At 43.2% G+C, this 24,864-nt stretch overlaps 1 protein-coding gene across 1 annotated transcript in view; it reads left to right on the plus strand.

The window, feature by feature from the left end:
• The first annotated feature begins 2,333 nt into the window (after nt 1-2,333).
• Nucleotides 2,334-24,864, plus strand: part of MACROH2A2 (macroH2A.2 histone) — a 50,969-nt gene continuing 28,438 nt past the window's right edge. Inside the window, exons 1-2 of the mRNA XM_075000256.1 lie at nt 2,334-2,480; nt 16,606-16,842. Of these exons, the coding sequence (XP_074856357.1) occupies nt 16,671-16,842 (172 nt within the window). The 5' untranslated portion in view covers nt 2,334-2,480; nt 16,606-16,670. The remainder of the gene's footprint in view (nt 2,481-16,605; nt 16,843-24,864) is intronic.

Here is a 24,864-nt window from a genome sequence, read left to right on the forward strand (position 1 = left end):
CAGTTCTTCTCTAAAAACACTTGCAAATATTATACTATGTCAGTCTAGATTTCTACTGTAACATTTGTTAGTTGATGCTGGAGGAGATAGGTAACTGCTTCAAGGGATAGTAATTACCAGTTCCATTATAAAGACTCTTTTGCATACGTTGATGTTTTATCTATTAACTTCCCCGCCCACCACCATTCCTCTTCTCTTCTGATTTGTCAACATAGATAATTTTTGGACCTCCGTGCTTTATATATATAGAGTCTGTTCTGGTAAGGCTATGATCTGAACAAGTGGGTCTGTCCCACAGAAGCTCATCACCTAATAGATTATTTTGTTAGTCTTTAAAGTGGTACATGACTGCTGTTTTTGTGTTGGTTCAAGATGTGTAACATTCCCAAATGCCTAACATGGACTAATCTTCGCTATTCCCCTTTCACAAATAAAAGATAACTCTTTAGGGGAAATTCTGGCCCTACTGAAGTTAACGGGAGTCTTATAACTTACTTCAATAGGATCACAATTTTACCAGTGCTTCTTTAATAAGTTTATATATTCATACTACTGTAAAATATTAAATTGCTTAATGTCAGTTTCTCAAACACAAACCCCTCCTGTGCCCTTGATTTCATGGAGTTGATGCCAGCACAAGCAGTTTCTTGAGATGAGAAAAGTAAAAAACCCTTTAACTCAAAAATTGTTTGATTATCCTCAACATTTTTGTAAAAATTTATCGTTGGAGGGCAGAGAAGAGAGGAAAGGGGACAAGAACACAGCAGAAAAAGGGTTTTCTTAATTTTAAGTATTAAAAGCAATAAAATAAAAGAAGGAGTTACAGTAAGAATGTTTCTTTAAACTTTATATATCTGGATACTATTGCTGACTCCATATTCATGCAAAGGCAGGCACTGATAAACTGCATGTCAGCACACTTTTTTAATAGTCTATTTGAATGGCATTTTTGTGACAAACACTGTATCCATAGTTTGTACATAATTCAGAATACAAAAAAAAAACCCCAAAAATACAAATGAAATAAAATAAAATATGGTGAAGAAAAAGTCTGTGGTGCTTCACAGGAAACCTAGGTTTGTTTTTCTGTTCCGATCTCCCACTTTTTTTCATTGTTTTTGCATAGTACCAGCCTGGTGTTAAACTGTTATTTTCTTGTCTCAATACAGTAAAACCCCAATTTACATAATTTCAACTTACCTATTACTTGCAAGTCAAAGCCGTGAGTGACGGGGAGCTGGCTCCCTGCCACTCCCAGTAGCAGCACTGGTCAGTTTCCTAGCTCCCACAAGGAGGGGAGCCACCAGCAGCCAGGACCCAGCCCCTCCCACACCCAGTCCTGAGGCACAAAATTCAACTTACCGGTGGTTACCCACAAATGCAACCTATGCGTGAGCTGGGGGTTTACTATATAGCCTTTACAACCTTTCTTGTTTAGTTACAAAATTAGTATATACATTATGGTTACTAGCAACACTGGACTTTAATTTGTATGTGCAACTAGGATGAAAAAAAGATTTTTTTTCTTTTTGAAGATGGTTATCATTTACACCTACAGGTTTGTGTAACTTTTCTAATCCTGACTCTTAAATAATACATTCTAACTATTCAATAGATAACCCTGCTCTTTAAATCTAGAGTGGCAACAAGACAGTAAGAAAATATAATTATGAAGGTACCTCATAGAAAATAACTTAACTCTTACATAGTCTTGTCTACAGGTCTCAACCCACTGAAAAGCATTACTATTTTCATGATAGCTATAGTAAAACTGAAAACGAGGTGGAGTGACTTGCCTCACTTGCAAGTTATGCCAAATAAAGGAATCCTATGTTTGTCCATGTGATCACACTGTTGCCAACTCTTGTGACAGCATCACAAATCACACACTATTTGTTCCTTTTTCAAAACCCCAGCTCAGCTAGTGTAACTGAACAGCTCAGCTTTCATTTTAAGGGGGAAAAAAAGCTTGGCTTTTATGCTTATGAAAACAATCAAAATATTAAATACCAATTAGGGCATCAAACACAGCCTTGGATCCGGATGCTCAGGTACTCTGGCTATTATTTATTGTATGTTGTCATTTAAAGGACCCCTAAACCTCACAATGGCGCCCTTTGGCAGGCCAAATTGCTCCTGCACGCAGGAAAGCTGGCTTTTATATATGTACGGAGCCCGGCCCCGCCTGCAGCCCATCGCCTTTTGATCAGCAGTGGGCCCGCTGGTTCCGGAGGACAGGAGCCCTCGGGCCCGGCCAGCGAGAGGGAGCGCGCTGTGTGCAGGCAGCAGGGGCTGTTGCAGGCAAGCTGCAGTGACTCCTCCTAGAGGCGGTATGTGGAGAAGGAGCCCCCCCCGAGAGCTGCCGCCGCCATTGAAACATACAATACCCGAGAAAGCTAACGGCGGGCGAGACAGCCCAGGGGACTCTGCGGCAGCAAGAGCCTCCCGAAACGGGGAAGGCGGCGGCGACCTGCGGGCAGGTGAGGAGAGCGGCCCGGCAGGCGCTGAGCACTGCGGAGGAGGGTAGATGCGCACGGCGAGCACAGCGAAGGAGCCGGGGCAGGGCAACTGCACGCGTCCGCAAGCCCGGGGAGCGAACGGCTCCCGCGGGGCCGACACAAGGCTGTCGCGCCCCGGCAGCAAAGGCCTGGCTGCGGGTGGGTCCCGGCTTGGGAAGTCGGGTGGTGCCCGGAGCCCAGGGGCGGGGAGCCGGTGCCCTGCAAGCTGCGCTGTGCCCCGAGCGAGTCGGTCCGGAGGGGGTGTGATCTCCCAGTGAGACTCCCCGGGGGAGTGGGGCGAGCCGAGGGCACTCCCCCTCCGCTTCCCTTTCCGGGACGCCCTTTCGGTCGGACCCGGTTAATGGCAGCCTCCATCGAGCTAAGCCCACGGGCCCTGCGGGAGGCGCGCTTTAGGGGGGCGGGGCTGGCAGCCCATAGGCACCGGAGACTCCAGCGCTGGGGGTTTGCGCGGGAAGATTCCTTCCCTCCGACCGGCGGGGGGCGCGCCCTCTGCAGCCCCCTCTCCTCTGGCGCGCGCCCCAGTGGGCCGCTGGTACGGTCCCAAGCCACTCGGAGCGCGCCCCAGTCCGAGGACCCCCTCGTGCCTTAGTCGGCGCGCGCTTTTCGCCACCGACGTCAGAAGATGTCCTTCGCATGTCTACGGCCCTAGCCCGCCGACCAATCGTTTCGCGCGCCCAGCCCCTGGTCCTCCAGGGGTGCGTGCGCGCCGGAGCTTTATTCTCCGGCTTGGCCAATGAGCGCGCGCACCAGGCGTGGGTGGGGGACAGGGGGCGGGGCGGTTGTCTTGCGATTGACGCGCGCGCGAGACCAGCTTTGGCAGTTTGCGTTTGAAAAAAAAGGCGGGTTCCGGTTTGATAAAAGGCTGCTGTTGGACTGCGAGCCCGGCCCCTTAAAGAAACAAGCGGCGCGTATTGCAGAGGGTGCCCCGAGCGGGGGAAACAATCTCTGCCGCGGCTCTACTGCAAGGAGGTGGCAGAGCCTGTTGCTCTCATTCCCTGCGCCGCATCTCCGGCTCCGCGCCTGCGCTGAGCTCGGGAGCGCGGAATGGACAATGGGAACATGCCCTACCCCGAGCCCCAGCAGTGCTAGTGGGAGGCCGCAAAGTCCCCAGTGCACACATAGCCTGAGCCCAGCTTTTGAACTCACACAGGGCGCTTCTTCCGCCCGGGGAAATGTTCCGCACACATTTCAAGGGGCCACTCAAGTTGATTAACCCTGAGCAGTCCCTTGAAATATGGAGTAGTAACAGAGGGATCCCTTCTAGTCTATACGCTATCAAAACAAAACTGTTTTTTGTTTTGAAATATGGAGTAATTACTTTGCCTAATCCATCTGTGCAGCTCCTATATTTAGCTGTGACATGTTGCACGTTTTCCAGAGGCGAAGAAGGGCTTTCTTTAAGCTCTGAAGCTTGTCTGTTTTAGCAACAGCAATTGGTCCAAAAAAGCTATTGCCTCACCCACCTTTCACCTCTAAAATGTAGGCCAGTAGTGTCCATAGAAATTTAAGGGCCACAACAGTTCCTTTCCCCCAAAAAAACTGCTGGTGACTCACCAGAACTGCTGCTGGAGCTGCCAGGCCCTGTGGGCACCCTGCTGGGGCCACAAGAAGGGGATCGGAGTCGTGGAGCTGCGCCTGGAGCTGCACCAAGCTGTGGCTGCTGGGGCCACAGGAGCTGTGGGGCTCTGGGCAGGAGCTGCTGCTGCTGCTGCTGCCACATTTGTCCCACCAAGTATTGGGGCATGTGTGTGGAACAGGCAGAGGGCACTATATGTGTGCAGCTCTAAGGAGATGCATTTCGCCACACTGCAATGTCCAGTTTGCCACATGTGGGGAATGGGAATCATTGGACACTGGATGTAGGAATTCACATCACTAAAACACAGCCCACAATCTGAAATCCAGTTTTTAAAACTGAGTTAGAAGTAAGTGCAGTTGCTATACCTGCCCCATGTGTACCTCTACAAATTTGTGTGGATTTATAAGCTTAACTGTTTACAAGTTTCTATCACTGTTGTTGGCATGTGCAAAGCACACAGACATAAAAAGGGAAAATAACTAAATACATATTGAACCTTTCTAGTCCAGCACCCTTGGGACATTACCCATGCGAGAGAATCTGCTGGACTATGGGAGGTCAGTATTGTCTAGCATGTTACCAACAGTTCCATTGCTTACTGGGCTCGCAGAAGACGTTTAAGGGTAAATTACATCTAAATAACAGTACAGAAAATGGAGATCCAAGAGTGTGGCTGTAAACAAACTTTCTGGGACCTTGGGAAACTTGCCCGCACCCATGGTAAGTAGTTGGACGGCTAATTAAAATCATGTCAGATTACAAATGTTGCCAGATAAAAGAGTTCTGGATTAGAGAGGTTCAATCTCTTTTAGAATAAAAACAATATGTTGCCAAGTACATAAATTAGGCAATATTTCTGACTCACTTTTAGATTAGATAATTGGATGGTTTTTTTAACAACAGTAGGTAAACATTTTTTCAGATAAAGAATAGTTGTAGTTGTCCTAGCTCTCCAAAAGTATACATTCAACAACTTTTTTTCCTTAATGGTGCCTTAAAATACAAAATATCTTCCTTTCCTGCTAAATTTTCAGAGTTTTTTTGTCTGTTCTAAAATCCACTATAAAATCTCCCTCCTATTCAAGATACACTTTGAACTTTTTCCCTTTTCCACTTTACTCCTTCCTATTGTCCAGTAAATTTTCTGTACTAGTGTGGATATCCTTTTTTCAGTTCCAGTGTTAGAGCTGTGTGTGTAGTGTATAAGGGGACCTCAAAATTGCAACCCTCAGTGCAACCCTCATGCCTGACTGTTAGGCACCCATGTTTCATATGCAATGAATGGAAAGACAGGTACCTAAGAATGTAATACACAAAAGCCATCACAGCAGCTAAGATAGCTAACATGAGATACTGAGGAGAAGCGTCCTGACCACTTCATCTTCCATGGAGATGAGCATTTGAGTCTGGGCCTTAGGGAAGTACCTGAATCATTTGACCTGAGAATGTGGAAGACTATAAGTCAGGGTTCCCCAAACTTGATATAGTTGGGACCCAGTTTTTTTAGTACTTTTTTATGTGGCCCAAAAATATAAACACATATTTTAAAAAATTAGAAATGAATAATTTTTCGCTGTTTATTATTTATTAACAATATCAATAGTACATAGCAATCATTTCTATATTTTCTAAGGACCAGTATTTTTTTTCCAAGGACTGGTACTGGGCTATATACCACACTTTGGGAAATGCTGCTATAAGGTATTTGCCTCACTCTGTAAACAAATAGCTACCCCTACTTAACTTTTTTCCCAATAGTTCAAGCACACGCTTGGTGTGCGGTAGATCCAGTTTCAATTCCCACGTCAGGCTGTGGCAGGAAAGAATTTAAGGGTCTGTTTCAGTCGCATAGCTGTTGAATATTTTGATGACTGATACCCGGTCTCCTATTGAACGTGTGCCTCGGAGGAGAAATAATTAAATTGATATTTTTGCCATGAGGAAGGAAGGCCGCCATAGCCTGGTAGTTAGGACACTCAAATAAGAGATGAGAAACCTAGGTCCAATCCTATTGCTCTCATAACTCATTATTTATCCCCATAACTGTGGGACAGTTTCAGGAGTATGGGGTTCAATGTTTAAAGTTCTGCCTTGAGAAGTTGGGATGTTCCAGTGCAAATTCACTGTCCTCAGCCAGAGGTGGAAATTGAATGGGGGCAGCATTGCCTGTAAGTGGAGCACTTGAACTGCTGCCCAGGAGAGATTCAGGTGATGCCCAGCTGATTAGCAGAGCTCCCACAGCCAGCATGTGTTTCTACTGGTGTTTTACATCCCTGTATGCCTGGGTGCACATAAGAACATTAATTATACGCATGGATGGAAAAAATTAACGGGAACCCTGAATGGGGATCCCCCATATCTCAGGTGAGTGCTTTTATGACTGGAATAAAAATTTTATAGGGGTGGCAGTAGCTGCTGCCAGCATATTTTAAATGGGACTAAATTTGGCAGGCAGCTTCTGAATACACCTACTAAACTGACTCAAAAATATAGCTACTGTACTAGTTTAGGAACTGACAGATTATACACAAATTTTGTAGATTCGAGTGGAAACTAAGTCTGTGTCTACACTAGGCACCTTTTAGCAACACATCCATGCCACTGGAGCTGCGCCAGTGTGAGGTCTGCCATGTAGCCACTGTATGTCAATAGCAGAGAGTACTCCTATTGGCATAATTAAACCACCCCCAACAAGTGATGTTAGCAATGGGAGCAGGAGAGTTTCTCCCTGTGATGTAGCTCTCCCACAGAGGCACTTTTGTTGGTGAAACTTGTTTCGTATTGTTTTTTCACAACGTGACCAACAGAAGTTTTACTGACAAAAGTACTAGTGTAGAAATAGCCCTCACGTCATAGATTTAGGTACCTACGTACCTTTCTGGATTGGTGCCTACATGCTCATTTGACATAAAAGTCACTGTCTGGAACACCTTTTCTGTACCCAGTTTGGCTTCCAAAATTTTGTTCATATCCATCCCTGAGCAGATGAAATATGGCAGTACATTCTCAGATGGAACTTAGGGTTGTGATGTTGGATGTTGCAATGCATATGTAGAAAGAGAAATGCAATAGGAAAATGCATCTTTGGAATGCAATAGGTAAAAATCCTATAAACTTAGCTCATGCTGGCAAAGCAGGGTGAGAAACAGCAACTCAGAGGGAGCTCACTTCAATTAACATACTTTCATTGGGACAGGATGAAATAAAGGGAAGTTCTTCAAGTGATTGTTCCTGTGTGTTCCACGTGAAGAGTGTGTGCACATATGTGCACAGTTGTCCGAAGATTTTTCCCCAAGCAGGTAGCAATCAGGTTGGTGCGGTGCTCCCTGGAGAGGCACCTTTATGGCACCCAATTTAAGCACTGCCAACCCATCACCTCCTCACCAGTTCCTTCTTGCTGCCAGTCATGTTTTGTATGGTTTCCCTGGCTCTCATAATTTCTTCCCTGGAGCCAGTGGACTGGTTTGCTGCCCTCAACTTATAGGATGTCTATTTTCACATTTTTACTCTCCACACAGGAAATTTCTCAGGTTCGTGGTAAATGGTATGCACTACCAGTTTACAGTCCTGTTTGGTCTCTCAGCAGCCCTGATGGTTTCTACCAAGTGAATGGCAATGGTAGCTGCCTTCCTCTGCAGACAACATATCCAGTTCTTTCCATACCTGGACAACTGGTTAATCAAGAGCTGCTCAGAAGCCCAGGTTTAGGAACATCTCTTGTTTATAAGACAGACCTTTGCTCGTCTGGTGCCACTCATAAATGCTGCAAAGTCCATTTTGGAAAATCAAGTTCGCAGGGGCTCTTGTAGACTCAACACAGGCCCTCCCAGATGCGAGGTGTCAAGCTCTGTCCAGCATCATAAACAACTTGATCAGGTTTTCCACCACCACAGTCAGATGCTGCATGAAATTCCTGGGGCACATAGCAGCTTGCACCTTCGTGGTTCAGTATCCCTTACTCAAACCGCTCCAGTCTTGGCTGGTGACTGTGTATCGCCCTACAAGAGATGATATAGACATTAGTGACACTTACCCAGTCACTAGTAGAGTCCCTGCATTGGTGGCTAAACACTCAAGTGGCATGTGCTGGGGTTCTGATCAGGCCCCCACAACCATCCCTGTCATTGATGACCAGCATGTCAAATCGAGAATGGGGAGCCCACCTGGGTGATTTATGGACCCAAGCCACCTGGGACTGGTTGGACCTTGACCTTCATATCAATGTGAGGGAACTGAGGCAATCTGACTGGCATGCAGAACATTTCAAGCACTTCTGTCAAGGAGAGTACAAACAGCACAATGGCAACATTTTATATCAACAAATGGGGGTGCACACTCCTTTCCCCTTTGTCAAGAACCCTGAAACGCTGGGATTTTTGCATGAAACACTCTCCACTTCTAAGTGTCTTATTTACGTGGCACGCAGAACATCATAGCAAATTATCTCAGCAGATCCTTCAAGGATTACAAATGGGCTGTTCACCTGGAGGTGATAAAATCAGTTTTCCAGTCCTGGGGGCATTCCCTAATAGATCTGCTTTGCTGCTCGCTTCAGTGGGAAGTGCGGAAGGTTTTGCTCAGTCTAGAACCACAGTCCTGGGTTGCTAGTGGATGCATTCAACACATTTTGGGTAGAGCACTGTCTATATATGTCCCCTCCCATTCCACAAGGTCTTCCTCAACATAAGATTGGACTATAGCACAGTGATCCTTATAACTCCAACATGGGCCAGACAGCAAGATTTGTACACCTGCTTGCTCGACTTGTCCATATGGAATCCAATCACACTCCTTCTACTCCCAGACCTGTTTACATGGGAGGATGGTCAGCTGTGACACCCCATCCTTCAGTCCCTCCACCTAACAGCATGAAAGCTTTGTGGCTGTATGCTTCAGAGCTCTCATGTTTGGATCTGGTGAGGGAAGTCCTTATAAATAGTAGGAAACCTCCCACAAGGGCAACTTACATGGCCAAGTGGAAACAGTTCACAGCGTGGGCGAATCAGAGAGGTGTATCTCCTGCGGAGGTCTCGATGGCTGCTATGTTCTTAGATTATCTATGGCACCTCAGCCAGCAAAGGTTGTTGTTTGCATCCACTAGGGTTCACTTAGTTATCTCAGACTTTCACCCAGGAGTGATGGGCTGCTTAGTGTTTGATAACCCTATGGTCAGCAGATTTCTCAAAGGCTTAGAAAGGCTACACCCTTGAGTTAAATACCTGCTACCTAGATGGGACCTTAATTTAGTACTATCCAAACTTATGAGTCCTCCTTTTGAGCCTTGAGCCTCCTATAGATTTCATACAAGGTGGTATTCTTAGTGGCGATCACTTCTGCCAGAAGGGTGTCTGAGGTTAGGACTCTCATGGTGGATCTGCCCTATACAGTCTTTCATAAGAACAAGGTTAGACTGAGACCCCACCCAGTTCTTCTGCCAAAGATGGTTTCTTCTTTCCATGTCAGGACATACCTCTAATAGTCTTTTGCCATGATAGTAAACAACAGTGGTTTTATTAAGAAGGATTTAAGTAGGATTTAAACGTTTGCAAGTAAAAACAGGCAGATCAAATAAGTCACTAAATTAAAATGAATAAACAGTATGTAGCTAGTTCTAATACACCAATAAACTTGTTACATGTAAAATCTAACCCTAAACAGCTGTTGTTACTTCACATATAAATTTAAAGTCAGAGACAAATTCTTTTATTCTGACTTGGGTCTCTCGTGCCCTTTAAACTTTTTTGGATCCTTTTAGAGTGTTCCGGACAGTTTCAAAGGCAAGCCAAAGACAAAAGGGGATTGCTTTCCATTGTTTAAATAGATTTTCACCCAAAATAGGAATTCTCTTTTTCTGCATTTCCCCCTTCCATGGAAAAATAGCAGATTCAAAATGAATTTCTGTAGCAGGTGGCACGGTCACATGTCTTTCTAGCACTAACCACTACTCAAGCTTACAGGACGGACAAAGCTGTTTACAAGTTGTTGAGCTGATCATCCAGCAATTAGGCTTCTGGGGCACTAGTAATGGCTCTCATTGCCACATTTAGAATTATGAACAGATTTACACTTCATATTTCTAATTTCACATCAAGAATGATACATGCACAAAATATGATATACAGATTCGGCAGAGTGTAACATTAAAATTGATAGGATACATAAAGTGTTTTGTTTAAAGCATGGTATATGTGTAGCCAGAACAGAATTTAGAGTCTTGGAGAAAGTGTGTCTGATTTCCTTGTGGCTATTGCAGATGAGCATTTTTTTAATATCCAGATTCAGGACAGATGAGCCTTTTCATATAGATGCTCAGTTGGAATGAACAGTGGCATTAAATCAGGATTTCTCTGTTCTCAAGTGGATTTTGAATGTGACTTTGTGACTTTGTAGTGATATGAAGGGCTGTTAAGATCCTGATCACAATAGGATAATACATTATGTTGTTATTTCCAGTTATAGTTTTGTCCTTCACTACCAGGCTGTCAGGGATTGCAAAAGCTATTGAGGCAACAGACTTAGCTCTTGCAGTGAGTGAACAACAAGTCAAAACATCACTCTCGCCTCAATTCAAGGGATCTAGGGCTCCACATAAGGCCTCCTCATCTAGTTCAGTCCTGACAACGTAGGACAGTGAAACTATACATGTAAAAATGGAGAAGATCAGTGAGCATGTGGCAGCCCCCTGTTGGGGCATAAAAACTTCAAGTAGGCTGAAAATTGTGGGTATTATAAAAAGATTTGAAGGGCATGAGGAGAGACTTCTCTGTTGTGCCTTTGCCATGATTTTGAACTTGGCCATGGTCTAGATTTTCAACAGTGCTTCACATGTCACCACAATCCTTTTCAATTTAACACTTTCTTTTTTTCTTGTTCCATTATTGTAAATGTATATGAGAGAAATTTTGTTCTTATGTCTTCATCTGCAGACGCAGCAGACGCTGCAGCCAGATTCTTCCTATACTTCAGAAGAATGGCACTGAATTTACTGTGGTGTAACTAAGATCAGATTTTGGCATTAAGATAGGCACCTGTCTTTACAAATGTAGCACATACTTGACTAATAGCTGAAGCTGTGTCTGTAGCTAACAACATATTATGCTGACTGCAGAGTTGTCACACCTGGGAAACTAGTTTACTGTTTCCACAGAACAGGAAGAAGCTAGGTGGGAGCCTAGTTTGACCTCTGCTGTGGAAAATTTCTTCAGCAGGAAGCCAAAGGAGCAGAAAAACTGGTAATCATTACCTTTGGGTGATAGACAAGGGAACTCCTCCCAGCACCATGGATTTCGGCTCCAGTGCCTGCTCAATAGCAGCTGTGAAGAGGACACCTCCTGCTGACCCATATAATCAGCATCGCAGAATTGCAACCTAAAAAGCAGGAGTGGAACAAGGAGCGGTAGTTCGGTAGAATACAGCCTGTTCCTCCCTATCTTGCCTCAGTTCTAACCCTTGAACTTAGTGGACCTCTATTCATAAGACAGAGGAAGAGGGATAGTGTTACATACATGGCTCTCCCACTCTGCCACATGTAAAGGAGGAATACTAAAGATAGGCTGGCAGAATTTGATTTTTTAAATATAATGTCCATGGATAAAAATCAATGCTTATTTATAAGTTAATGTAATCAGTTTAAATGTTCACAGTTGCAGGAATTTAGGGGGGCTGTCAGTAATTATGAAGTGATAGTAGACGTTGAATTTTAAAAGGTTAAAGCTTTAAAACTGTTAAAAGACAAATTGAATCAAAGTAATATGTTCTCAGCATTGTATTTCTCACTTTGCCGACCTGTAAATTGTTGATGGAAATGTTTTTAATCATTTGCATGAGTATGTAGAAATCAACATTTGCCAACATTCACTGTTAAAAATCTAATCCTTCCAAGTTTGACTGTGTACATGTGCACAAGTGATGATCCAGCTCTCTGTAGTTACTATAGACAGACCAGACAGTGGTGCCGAGAGTCCAGCTTGCCTTCTGCCCTACCATCCTGCATTCAGGTACCTATAACTTTGCTAAACTTAATCATTGGGGCTATGATTTTCCATGCTAGTGTCCACATCAGGATGATATTTTAACAAAAGTGGTTCAGCCATTTTAGAGAATGAGTTTTGGTGAGAAACACAATGCTTTTGCCTGAGTTTAAATAAATAAATAAACTCTTACAGCATTTTAACTGAGAAACTAATTATTCCATGCTCTGAGGTGTGGCAGGAAGATTGCTATTGTGCCAACAGACCTTTGAAAATCCAACCAACTTTGACTAGACACTAATTTAGTGCACAAAGTAGATGATGGGCGAGGAATGGATCAGGGCTCAGCAGTGAATGAGGCTGTTTTCTGAGGAACCCCTGCCATACTTATTGTAAGAGAAAGTGTATAGTGAATGAGGCAGAGAATTGCAAGAAGAGGAATGATAGTTTTATGCTTAATGTAACTAATCACCACTTTTGGGAACTGAATTTTATCTACCTCTGCTAAAGCTCTTGTCAAATGCTGGGCAGGTCACAAAAATTTGTGGCTCTTGTGTGCTTCTTGCTGAGTACCTAACTTGATTGGGACACTGGCAGCCTCGTTTGAGGAAGTGTTGAGCCCTCACAATGACAAGAAGTTAAGGGGAGCTGCGCTTTGAACATATGAAATGCTATAAAAATGCCAACTACTCTGAAAAATCTGATTTTAAGCATCTCCATTTGGGCAGCAAAATTAGTGAACATATTTGGCAACATAAGTCTTAGTCTCTCAGTTCTTCATCGGCAGGTTGAAACTCTGATCTGGAACTCTCTCATCTGGCAACATCTGTGATCTGGCATGATTGTAGTTGAACAGATGACCATTTATCATGGGTGTGACCAAGTTTCCTGTGGTCTCATTAAGTTTGCTTATATCCACCAGTCCTGGCTCTCATTGTTCTGAACTGTTATTTACCCCTAAATGTCTTCTAAGAGCCCAGTAAGCCCATGTGCTGCTAGACAAAATTGATCTCCTCAGTTACAGCAAATTCTCTCATTTGGCACTGGTAAGGTCCCGAGGGTGCTGGACTAAAAAGGTTAAACCTGTATTAAATGGTAATGATACCCCATCTGATATGTGTGTTATAAAGAAATTAATTGTTGGGAATCACTCAGATGCCATGATGAATGCCATAAATAAGCCCAAATGTAGGTTTTGAATGGTATAAATAGTTAAAGGATATATCCACACACTGAATAGTCAGGATAAAAAAAAATACCACTTGTCCATTGTGTAAGCACCTCTGTTTTTTTTTTTTGTGTACTAATGAGGGTGTGTCTAAGTATGTGGCCATTTAATGCAAGACCGCGTAAGAGAATCTCTACACTGTGAAATTAGATTGAATGTACTAAAGTCAGTCTTTAGCATCTGACTTAGGTGCCCAGTGCCTAATGGGACAAAAAACATTATCGTGGGTAGTTTTAGGCATGTGTCAGCCTCCCATGATCCGTGTACTTCTTCCCTCCCTCCTTCCTTGAAAGCAAAGGCAAATAATGTTACACCTTTTTTCCTGGGTTATCTGTGCAGGTGCCATAGCATGGCAAGCATGGACCCTGCTCTGCTGCACAAAGCTGTTAGGAGCATTGCAGAAACCTTGTACATTGTCCTATGGTATGTCCAGATCTTAGTTTGGAGTCACCAGCATGAGTAAGAATGTGAGAAGACCACACATGCAGATTTGCTGCAAGCCATGGAATGGAGCAATTGGCAGAAGCTGGTCGTAGTTGGGCTTGATGACACACTAGAGTGCTGATTCTGGTCCTGGGAAACAAGCGCAGACTTGTGGGACTGCATAGTTATGTGGGTATGGGATGAGAAGCAATGGCTAGAAAACTTTTTCATGTGTAAGGCTACTTTCATGGAACTTTGCCCTTTCACCCTGCCCGGAAGCACAACAGTCCCAAAATGACACCTGTTCTGAGAAGCGAACGGTGATAGTACTCTGAAAGCTTGCTACACCAGACTGCTGCTGGTCAGTCAGGAACCAGTTTGGAGTGGGTAAATATTCTGTGTGGACTGCTCTGATCCAAGTAGCCAGGCAGTTAATATCCTTTTGATAGGAAAGATAGTGACTCTTGGAAACATGTAAGATATTGGATGGCTTTGCCACGGGTTTCCCTAAACGTGATGGGTTGATAGACAGAACACATATCCCTATCTTGGCACCGGACCACCTTTCCAAAGCATACATATACTGCAAGGGCTACTTTTCAATGGTGTTGCAAGCACTGGTGGATCACAAGGTCCGTTTCACTGACGTCAACATGGGAAGGTCGAGAAAGGTTCATGACATACACAACTTCAGGAACATTGATCTTTTCAGAAAGCTGCAAGACAGAACTTTCTTCCCCAAACAGAACATTACATTTGCTGATACTGAAATGCCAAGAGTTATCCTTGGAAACCCAGCCTACCTCTTCTTGTTCCTATGGTTCATGAAGCTGTACCTAGGCAACCTATAGTTGAACTATGGTTCAACTGTAGTCTGAGTAAGTGCAGCATAGTGGTAGGATGTCCCTTTGGGCCTGCAAAGGGGTGCTGGTGCAGCTTACTGACTAGGATAGACCTCAGCAAAGGCAATATGTTGCTGTTTGTTGTGTGCTGCATAATATCTGTGAAAGAAAGGGGGAAAAGTTTCTGGCAGGGTGGAGGGGTTGAGGCAGGTAGCCTGGCAGCTAATTTTGAGCAACTAGAAACCAGTGCAATAAAAAGAGCATATTGAGGCACTCTGCACATCAGAGAGTATTGTTCGGAGATGTATTGTTCTGAAATAATGCATTGCTATTTAGGCTGAAAAACAGTGAACACAGGCACCAACGAAAAAGTAGAGGAAACTCGGGTGTAATGAGGATCGGATAAAGTATGTGGGGTGGCCTGTAGTCCATGTGCCTTATTATACTTGCTTTGTATAGCAATCAAAGCTGTGAGAATATCACCCTTCTTCTCCATGAACCATCCCCTGGATTTGAGTGAAAGAGTTCCCAGAGTATACCTAATCACGCACACACATACCCTCCATTCTAGGATGTCTGAAAGAGTAGCTTTTGGAACTAACTGACGCAAGCAGTTGGTTTATCAATGGGTGCAGCAGCATTCTGTAGTTTAGCTGCCTTTCGTTTAGGTCTATTGGTTACCTCATCAAGTCTGTTTGCTTCCCCATAAGCCTTAACATTTGGTCTTACATATTACACATGTTCCCTATCTTCCTGTTCGCCATATATGACCTCTCACAGCATTTACTTTCACGCATTCAGTTGTGTCCTGTCCAGTGCAGGAGGATTGCAAGAGTTCATTAAATATTAGTCGTGTGTATTCTTTTTCTTTTTCTTTTTTTTTTTTTTTTGGCTTTCTAATCTGCGACAGTCTCACAGCTGGTATCGGGACAGGTCCTACAAACGAGGTTGCAGCTTCATGGCTGGGGAGAGGGAATAGACTTTTCTGAGGATCACTCTCTCTGTAGCTGGATTGGCTGCCACTGTCTCTCAGTAGCAGCGGTGATGGCCAAGATCTCCAGGCCCCTTTGAAAAGCTGCCAGAGCATCACTGTGCTCTGGTCTGCCTGTCTTCTAAGGGTTGGGGAGGCACCCAGTGCCATGCTCCAAGTGGCACTAAGGGTTGACTGCGCTTAGCCCCACCCCCTTCTGGGGTTGTGGAGCTGTGGGCCTCCCTATACACATTGGCTCTGGACCTACCATGGCTATTAGGCCCTCTGACTACAGTTGGTTTTAAAAGCCCTTTAGGTCAGCAGAAGGGACTTAGTGGTAGAGACACATTCATTGTAAAAATCGATGTAATATGGCTCACTGTGGCTTAATGTCATAGTGGAGACCAGTACTAAGAATGCATTCACATAAGGCAGCCGAATTAAGGTTGTATGGGCAACCTCATTTCTGGCATTGTCTAATTTTTGCATGTTTTTCTTCATAGCCATAACATTCTTTTAATGTAATTTATTTTATGTAGTTTTATTTACTGTAACAAACAAAACCAAATGCAGCTTTCTTATATAATGATGAATGTTACATGCTGATGTCCATGGTTTGCTGAAAATATTGCTCTCGCTTTGTAAATTAATCTTCATTTTCCAAGGTTTAGCAAGAATGAAATTCAGTGCAAATGCATCACTGCCTACTATACACAATACAGAGATGTTTACCAATATTGTAAATAGCAGCAGGCTTTTTCTTCCCCTATATTACAATCAGTTAATGTGCATTTAGTTTCCTTGTATTCCCCAAACTGCTCTTTCTGATCTATTTCTGTCTTACTATATAGCGTTCAAAAGAACACAGATTATAGTGTTTTGAGTGCTCAGATTGTATGCTGTTTGAAAAATAATACTTCTGCTTTAATATCTGTGTTTATTGTAGCCAGAGCAATGGTTCTGTGATCTTGGATTTTGTCTTCTCTATGAGAAGCCACAAGCAAGTTTATGTTGATACTGCTCTATAGAAGTTTCTGCTACGCTCACCATGAATCCATCTGTTTTTCCTTGCAGCTTTTGTATAGGTGAAAGTATATAAAAACTTTCTGTCAGCAAATTGAAAGGAACATAGCAACACGATGTCTGCCCGAAGTGGGAAAAAGAAAATGTCCAAAATGTCACGCTCAAGCAGGGCAGGTGTTATTTTTCCTGTGGGGAGGATGATGCGCTACTTGAGAAAAGGAACATACAAGTACCGGATAGGCGTTGGAGCGCCAGTCTACATGGCAGCTGTCATAGAATACCTAGCAGGTAAATTAAGAGACTCATTTTGAGAAATGCTGATCATGTACAGAGCCAAGTGAAATCCATAGGCTACGCAGCTCTTTTGGGCGGGGGGGTGGCTCTAAAAGTATATATAATGTTTATATATTATATATAAGGTCCCTTCCAGCCCTAGGATTCTATGATTCTGTGATATCAAAATGCATTCAACGGGCTGAGGTAGATTCTTTCACATACTGGAGAAGCAGGAGCAGTATGTTGTTTCTATCTGGAGGGATTGTGTTACTGTTCTAGAGTGAAATCTTTGCCTCAGCTAAAAGTGTGACAGGACATAAACAGAATTGCTCAATGTTTTATTTATTTATTTATTACAAATGAGAGACAAATGTGCTCATGCAGGATTTTGAGAGAGTTGGATGTGCATACCAGAAGAGAAAAAACAGAATTCACGTTACTCTAATAGCATGTTTTAGTTAAATTAAACTACATTCTCTTTAACCTCCTCCATCCTTACAAAAAACAAAAAAATCTACAAACAATCCAAAACAAAAACCCCAAAATTGGTAAAGTGACTGTGAAATGTGGTTGTAGATCAACGTATGCTTGTTTACAATTTCTGCTTACTTACATGGCCAGAAAACAAAACCACAACCATCCCATTCCCTTTCGTACACACACCTTTAGTGAAGTTAGAGAGCATGTGCTTTAACCTTAGAAAGTACATAAGCTTTATGTCATGCCATGAAATTGAATATAATGCACCAAGGATGGGTGGGGGAGGTGAGGGGATCCGGGGGAGGTGACATGGGTTATTGCACTAGGTTTTTCCCTGTGATGACATCTGAGACCTAAAAAGAATTCAGCCTCTTTTCACCATAATCAGTGGGGGTTTTTTTAAAAAAAAACACAAAACAAAACAAAACAAAAAGAGAGGAGCCATTACTTGGCTGGCTCCCTGCCCCTCACCACCAGCCAATCCCATGGCTTGGGCTGCCGAGGTGCCAGTTCTCAGGAGCAGCACAAAAGAAGCACTGACCATAATATAAATTTGTCCACATCACAAAATAGCCCCTCAATTTGTTATTGTACCTGTTGTGGGGGAGGGAGAGCTTAGGTTGGAATTACTGGAGTGTCACAGACGAAGACTGAGGTGTGTTAGAATGTGAGGATCCTTAGGCCTAGACGAGTTAAATATGCAGCAATTTGTAATTACAATTTATTGTAAGCTCTACATGGCTGCAACTTACATGCAGCCTGCCTGCCCTCATAACAGCATATCCATCCGTAGCTACTGCAATTTAGTACTTTTTACACATAGTTGATGCACTATCTGTTACAACACCTCTCCTTGCCTCCCCTCACGCTCCCTCTCAAAAAACGCATAAGGAATAGGTGTCCTTTTCAAATGCATGCTACAGAAGGATTATTTTGACACAGTGAAGAAATAAGCAACTCTAGATTCCAGTATCGGGGGTAGCCAAGTTAGTCTGTATCTTCAAAAACAAGAAGTCCTGTGGCATCTTGTAGACTAACAGATATTTTGGAGGATAAGCTTTCATGGGCAGATGCATCTGACGAAGCGGGTCTTTGTGCATTAAAGCTTATGCTCCAAAATATCTGTTAGTCTATAAGGCGCCACAGGACTTCTAGATTCCAGGTTTTTGATTATGTGTAAACAGCAGGGAGCAAAGTGCCAGTGACACACATTTGTCATGCAGCAATTCAAGAATCAGAATCCACCTTTATCTGAAACTGTTTTTGAAGTTAGAAGGAAAAGTATTGTTTATATGGCACAAATACAATTAAGCATTTCTGTTCACTTATAGCTCATTCAACTACAAGAAATAAATCGGAAAAATTAATTAAGAAGTAAGTGCCACAGATAAAAGCTAACTTCCAGAAAACCAGACTGAGTCTGATGTGGTGTGCACCTTCCTCTGTTTTCCGATATATTATCAATTTAATTATTCCAAAATCTCTTTAGTGTGGACTTTTTGAATGTGCATATCAAATAAACCCATACTTTCCAGAGTGCTATTGTATATATTAAGGGAAATAATTTCCCTGACTATTGTAGGCATTAAAATCCCTCTTGGAGTCGAGCTGGTGCAGTTATGCTTCATGAGGGCAGGGCCATGATTTGGGAAGACCCTGAAGAACATGCTTATTCCTCTGTGGCATGGAGCATAGCTCTAAAGGGATGTTTACCTGGCTGAGAGGGGGATTGGGAAGAGTGAGGTCAAGAAGATCCAGTGTTACATGGATCCTCCAGTCTCTCCTCCCTGCACTGCATAGCAGTTGCCTTGAGTCTTTTGAGGATGCTGTAGCCATTAGGCTAGCATCACTGTTGTACAATGGCTCTTCTGACTACCTACTGCCTGAGGAGGATTCCTTCACTGTCCACTTCTCTGTAGATTTTTCTCTAAGCACTTAATCCTGCCCTGATCTGTGACAGCCATTACAAGGAAGTAGGAGTATGTTGCTAGCAAAATATCTGGCACAAGAGGCTTCCAGCTTCGCAAGGCAGAGTGCCTTATATTGAGCTATGATGATGTACTACTAAGTACTTGTCCTTTGAGCTAGATCAATTGACATATCGTCTCTTTTGATAGCTAGCAATTTCAGCATAGTTTAAAATATTCACTTGAGGGGCTTGAAATACATGAGTCTGTCATACTTTGGAATAATATTATAATCAACCAATCAAGTAAATGGAAAGATAATTTATTTAGTACCCCAAAATATACAAAGGAAAGTTTTAAGAAGGTTGATTAAACTGAGATTAAATAAACAGTAATTGCAAGATAATACATTTATCCAACAGAGAGAAGTAGGATTTCAGCTTGTTGTTTAGGACATTAAACGAGCATCTATATTGATGCTGGTGTCTCCAAACCTAAGTTCCTGTGCCCTGTGCAGGGAGTTTTATTAGTCAGGTTTATGAAGAGGGGTAGTTAGCTGAAAGAGGATATTATAATTTCTAATGCTATTATTGTGGTAACTCCTAATACTCATACATTAATCCTATCTATGTTTTTAGGATGTCTTTGGAAAGTAGATCTCTATGAACCGGTCATGAAATAAGTAATTATAGATGGGGTTGATATTATTATTAAGAATGCCTGATACTTTCCAAAGTTAAGCAAATGGGGACAAAAAGGCTAGTAACAGGAAACTAACTGTTGAGGCTGAAATTTTCCATGCTGGCTGTCTGCCTGCAGCTGATTTTTATTTTTTAATTTCAACCAAAATAACTTATCTATTTCTGGGGGGAGGAGGAAGAGGGGTGGCAATGTTGTGTTGCTGCCTATGTTAAAAATCATGAGACTTTTTGTAAATACTCCAGTTCTTTGGAGCAGGTGCTTGAGATTTGGCAGTGGAAGAACTTTATGTCAGGAATGTGGCTTTTTACCTGTGAAAATCTCTCCAAAGTTGGCCAGGTTGTAAGCCTTTGAAAAACTGCATTTTTCATATGATCACTAGAAAAGTGTTTGATTTTTAACAGCTAAAATCCTTGAAGAGTCCACTCTCACTGAGCATGCTCTAGTCTCACAGCTCCTACACATGACCGGACTGTGCATACACAATCCACACACTGCCCATGAGCTTGCTACTGCTCAGGGCTACAGAGGCTCAGAAGGGCTTTTACTGTAATTGCTGCTCCTGGCCAGGGTGTCGATATGTACTGGAATGAAGAACAAGGAACCTGTCTCTCCTGTACCCAGGAACCCAGGCTGCAGGGAGGAGAAAGCGATCTGAGCTAACTGAAGATACAAAAGATGGACTGAAGGGGGAAGAAGTATAGCAGAAACTTCTTTGTCTGATCTAATTGGTACCAAGGTCATCAAAACTCAGATCATTTAGAGAATGTGAATGTGCCAGGCTGCAGCACCATCCAGCAGCCACATGAGAGATTGCCCATTTCTGGGCCTGTGTGCACAGGTTGTGCAATTAGTAAGGAGAGCCAAATACCAGATGGTTGGATATACAGGATTCTACTGTATACTGGGACAAGCAATCTGGCCACATTGGGACTGCAGGGGCAGGGAAGATAGGGACTGGAACTAGGAGATGGAGGAATGAAAACAGACTTAGGAGGCAGCTGTGGAAAAAGATGGGAAATGAAATTTAGAGGGAGGTTTGGACTGGTTGAATCAGGAGATGAACGGTAATTCAATGGGGGTGGGGGCAGTCTGGGACTAGGAGGCATTTGGCTGAGGAGGGAGGCGCTCCGAGCAGACAGAAGTGGAAAAAGTGGAACTGGCTGGACAAAGAGACTGGGGCTAGGAACTAGTCAGGAAGAATGGGCAGGAGAGACATGTCTGAAAAGGAGATGGAGTGTTCAGGGAAGAAATGAGACTAATTAGGCAGAGCCATTGAGACAAGGAACCAGGGGAGACTGGAACTGGGTAAGGAGCCCAATGAGAAAAACTGGGAGCCAGTGAGGGAAGTGGAGTAGGGGGAAAGAGACAGAGGGACAGAGAACCAGGGAGGAACTAAAAACGGCTGGATACGGATATTCGGACTATGAGTCTAAGTAGTGAAGACTGGGAAGGCAAAGAGCTAGGCATAAGAATGAGACAGGACAGTGACAGAACAAGCATAAACTTCTGTGCACACTTTTCCCTCTGCCTTGATCCTAGAATGGAACCTAATTTTAGAGTTTTACCATTCCTCTGCTATCAGTCATCTTTGAAACCCACTGGCTAAGTGTGTCTTCTCTGCCTCTAATTTGCGAGTCTTCATAGAAGAGGACAACCTACTACTCCATTTGCTCGTGCCTGGCTGAAGGATTGAAGGGTTCCAACCCTGCTGATGACCCTTTTGGTGTTAGTACAATATCACATGGTGGAATATTTGGGTTTTCTTAGTTTGCTTTAAAAAATAAACAGTGATGAATGATGAAAGGATTCCAAAAGACATCCTGTATGGCGAGCTAGCCTCTGGCAAAAGACCTTCCGGATGCCCCCACTTGAGCTACAAAGATGTCTGCAAGAGAGACCTCAGAGAGGTAGACGTCGAGCTGGACAACTGGGAAGAACTTGCAGATGACCACAGCAGATGGAGGCAGGGGTTACACAAGGGCCTTCAGAAGGGCGAGATGAGGATCAGACAGCTAGCAGAGGAGAAGTGAGCGCACAGAAAGCATGCTAAGGACTTGCCAGACACCCACCACATCTGCAAGAGATGCAGCAAGGACTGTCACTCTCGTGTGGGTCTTCATAGTCACAGTAGACGCTGTAAATGAAGTCCTCAATTGAAACTATAAAGGGCGCGATCCATAGTCTATGCAGACTGAAGGATGCCTACTACTACTACTGAGGAAATCAGACATACAAAATTTGCATCAAGATAACATTATTAGAGTTGCAAATTCAAGGAATCAGAAGTTAGGAAACACCAGAATGAAGTTGCCTTTGCCTGTGCAGCTCTCAGTAAACAGGATAAATCTGCTCTGGGATGAATGCCTATGCACAAGGGGGCCATATTAAGGTCATACTCTGGCCCCTTTTCATCTTGAGAAACAGTGGTTAGCAGTGGCAGTGAGAATCTATGGGCAGTTTGAGTCGGCAGCTTCTCCCATGGCTTATCAGTCCAATATTGGATTTGCACGGTCGATTGCAATAACCTCACGTCAGTCTGTTTCCAAATTTTTGAGTCTGACAGCTTTTCCTTCTAAGATGAAGTTCTTTTGCTTGGCTTGCACATATACTACCGGGGGATGATGTGCCTGTTGTAGCAATTGTTACCAGGTATTTGGGTCGGAGGATGTAGATTCCCAGGATTTTGGATCTATGAATTTTTTCATGGCATTTTTACATCTATTCTTGAATCTTAGCTTTGGTCTTCCTCTTCTTCTCAACCTGCGTGACAGTTCACCAAAGAGGATTTCTTTGGGAAGATGTTCATCACCCATTCTTCTCACATGACCAAATCATCATAGTCTTCCGCTGTTGAGGATCACTATGAGGCTAGGTATGCTAGATCTTGACAGGATATCTGCATTTGAAACTTTATCTTGACAGTTGATATTCATAATTCTGCAGAGGCAGTAAAGATGGAAGCTCTTCAATTTTTTCTAGTGGTTCATGTCAGAGGCCTGTGCCTCAGAACCACATAGCAGGATACTCAATACATATACCTGGTACATTAGTATCTTTGTTTTCACCGTCATCTTAGGATTGTTCCATGCTTATTTCATAAGTCTGCCAAAAATAGTAGCAGCCTTCCCGATTCTGATGTTCAGTTCTTTGTCCATGGGAAGGTTTGTGGTGACAGTAGGTCCAAGGTAACAGAATTGTTGAACCACACCTAGTGGGCTGTTATCCAGAATGACCTTGGATATACCTTGAGTGACTAAAACAGTTTTCTTCATGCTTTTGTCAAGGGAAAAGAATTTGCAGGCTCTGGATAGAGAATCCATCAGTGACCGTAGCATCTCTTCATTATGAGCAATGACAGCTGCATCATCTGCAAAGAGGAGTTCCCTAATGAGGACTTTTTTGACCTTAGTTTTGGCCTGGAGTCTTACCAGGTTGTAGAGTGAGCCATCTAATCTTGAGTGGAGAAATACCTCGCTGCGTGAGTTTTGAAATGTGCAATTTAGTAGGACTGAGAAGAATATGCTGAAGAGGGTAGGGACAACAACACATCCTTGTTTGACTCCGCTGTTCATTGCAAATGGTTCCAGTGTAGATCAATCATATTGTACTGCTGCTTTCATGTTTTCGTGATAGGATGTTATGAGCTTGAGTAGGGTCAGTGGGCAGCCAATCTTGGTTTAATACTCTGTTTAGTTCTGATCTGCTAACTGTGTCTCATGCCTTTGTTAAGTCCACAAATGCTAAGAATAACGGCTTTCCTTGTTCTCTGCATTTTTCCTGTAGTTGTTGAAGTGAGAAAATCATGTCCATTGATGATCTGCTAGCCCTGAAGCCACGTTATGTTTCTGGATAGACTGGATCTGCAAGTTTTTGCAGGCGTTTGAGAATGACACAGGCAAACTCTTTGCCTGTGATGCTCAGTAGCGAGATGCCTCTGTATTTGTTGCAGTCACCCTTGTCACCTTTGTTTTTATAGAGAGTGACGATGTTTGCATCCTTCAAGTCATGTGGGACATGTCCTGCTCTCCAACATTTTAGGAGTAAATCATAAAGGAAGGTGAAGAGCAAAGCCTTGTTTATCTTCAGGACTTCAGCTGGAATTCTGTTATTTTCTGGTGCTTTTCCATTGAAGAGAGCATCAGAGCTTGAGAAAGTTGCTCCTCCATAGGCTTTGCATCTAGCTCAGACATTTCTGGAAGATTTGCGATGAGGTTGTCAAGTTCAGGTTGAAGGACAAATGTAATTTTGCCTTGGACCCAAGGTACAAAAGAAAAGCAGGAGAAGAAAGGGACATTGGATATTCTAAAAATGCTCCACTATCAATTTTATATTTTTTTAATGCAAAAGGATACACAACCAGAAAACCTTCCATTCCCTCAATGTACTACTAGAGGTACCTGCCCAAGGTATATTCGCTGTATACAAACTTAAATTTGGGAAGTTAATGAGTCACACTGATTGAGCTGAAAATCTTTACAAAAATTGTAGCCAATAATGGGAAAAAAATCACATCTGACTGAATGTTACCTCTAGATAGATCACAAAAAGGTTAACAGATTGTCAGTCACAGCCAAAACTTCATTGGAGATCTGGAGAAATTATTTTTCACATGAAATGGGGCATGATAGTCAATCCCTGGAGTTTCTGGAAGGGATTTGCTACTTACCATCAGAATCTCTAAGATACCTACTTGCATCCAAACCAAAAGTCTTTCTTACGTAAAATGAAACTTCAGGCAGATTGGTCAGTGCCCTTCAATCTAGACTTGTAAGCATTTCCTTTCTGCTCCGCTCTACTGGCCTTCAACATAATTCTTTCAATGTGTCTCAGTCCTTGCCACCAGCACTTTTATTCGTTGTGCTGAGGATCCTCACTATCAGTACTCTCTTTACTTGATTTTTGTTTTTTCCATTGAATGCTCACACTGTTTTATTGTTGTAGGTTT

This window comes from Carettochelys insculpta, chromosome 7 (assembly GCF_033958435.1).
Source record: "Carettochelys insculpta isolate YL-2023 chromosome 7, ASM3395843v1, whole genome shotgun sequence".
In the NCBI taxonomy this organism is placed as follows: Eukaryota; Metazoa; Chordata; order Testudines; family Carettochelyidae; genus Carettochelys; species Carettochelys insculpta.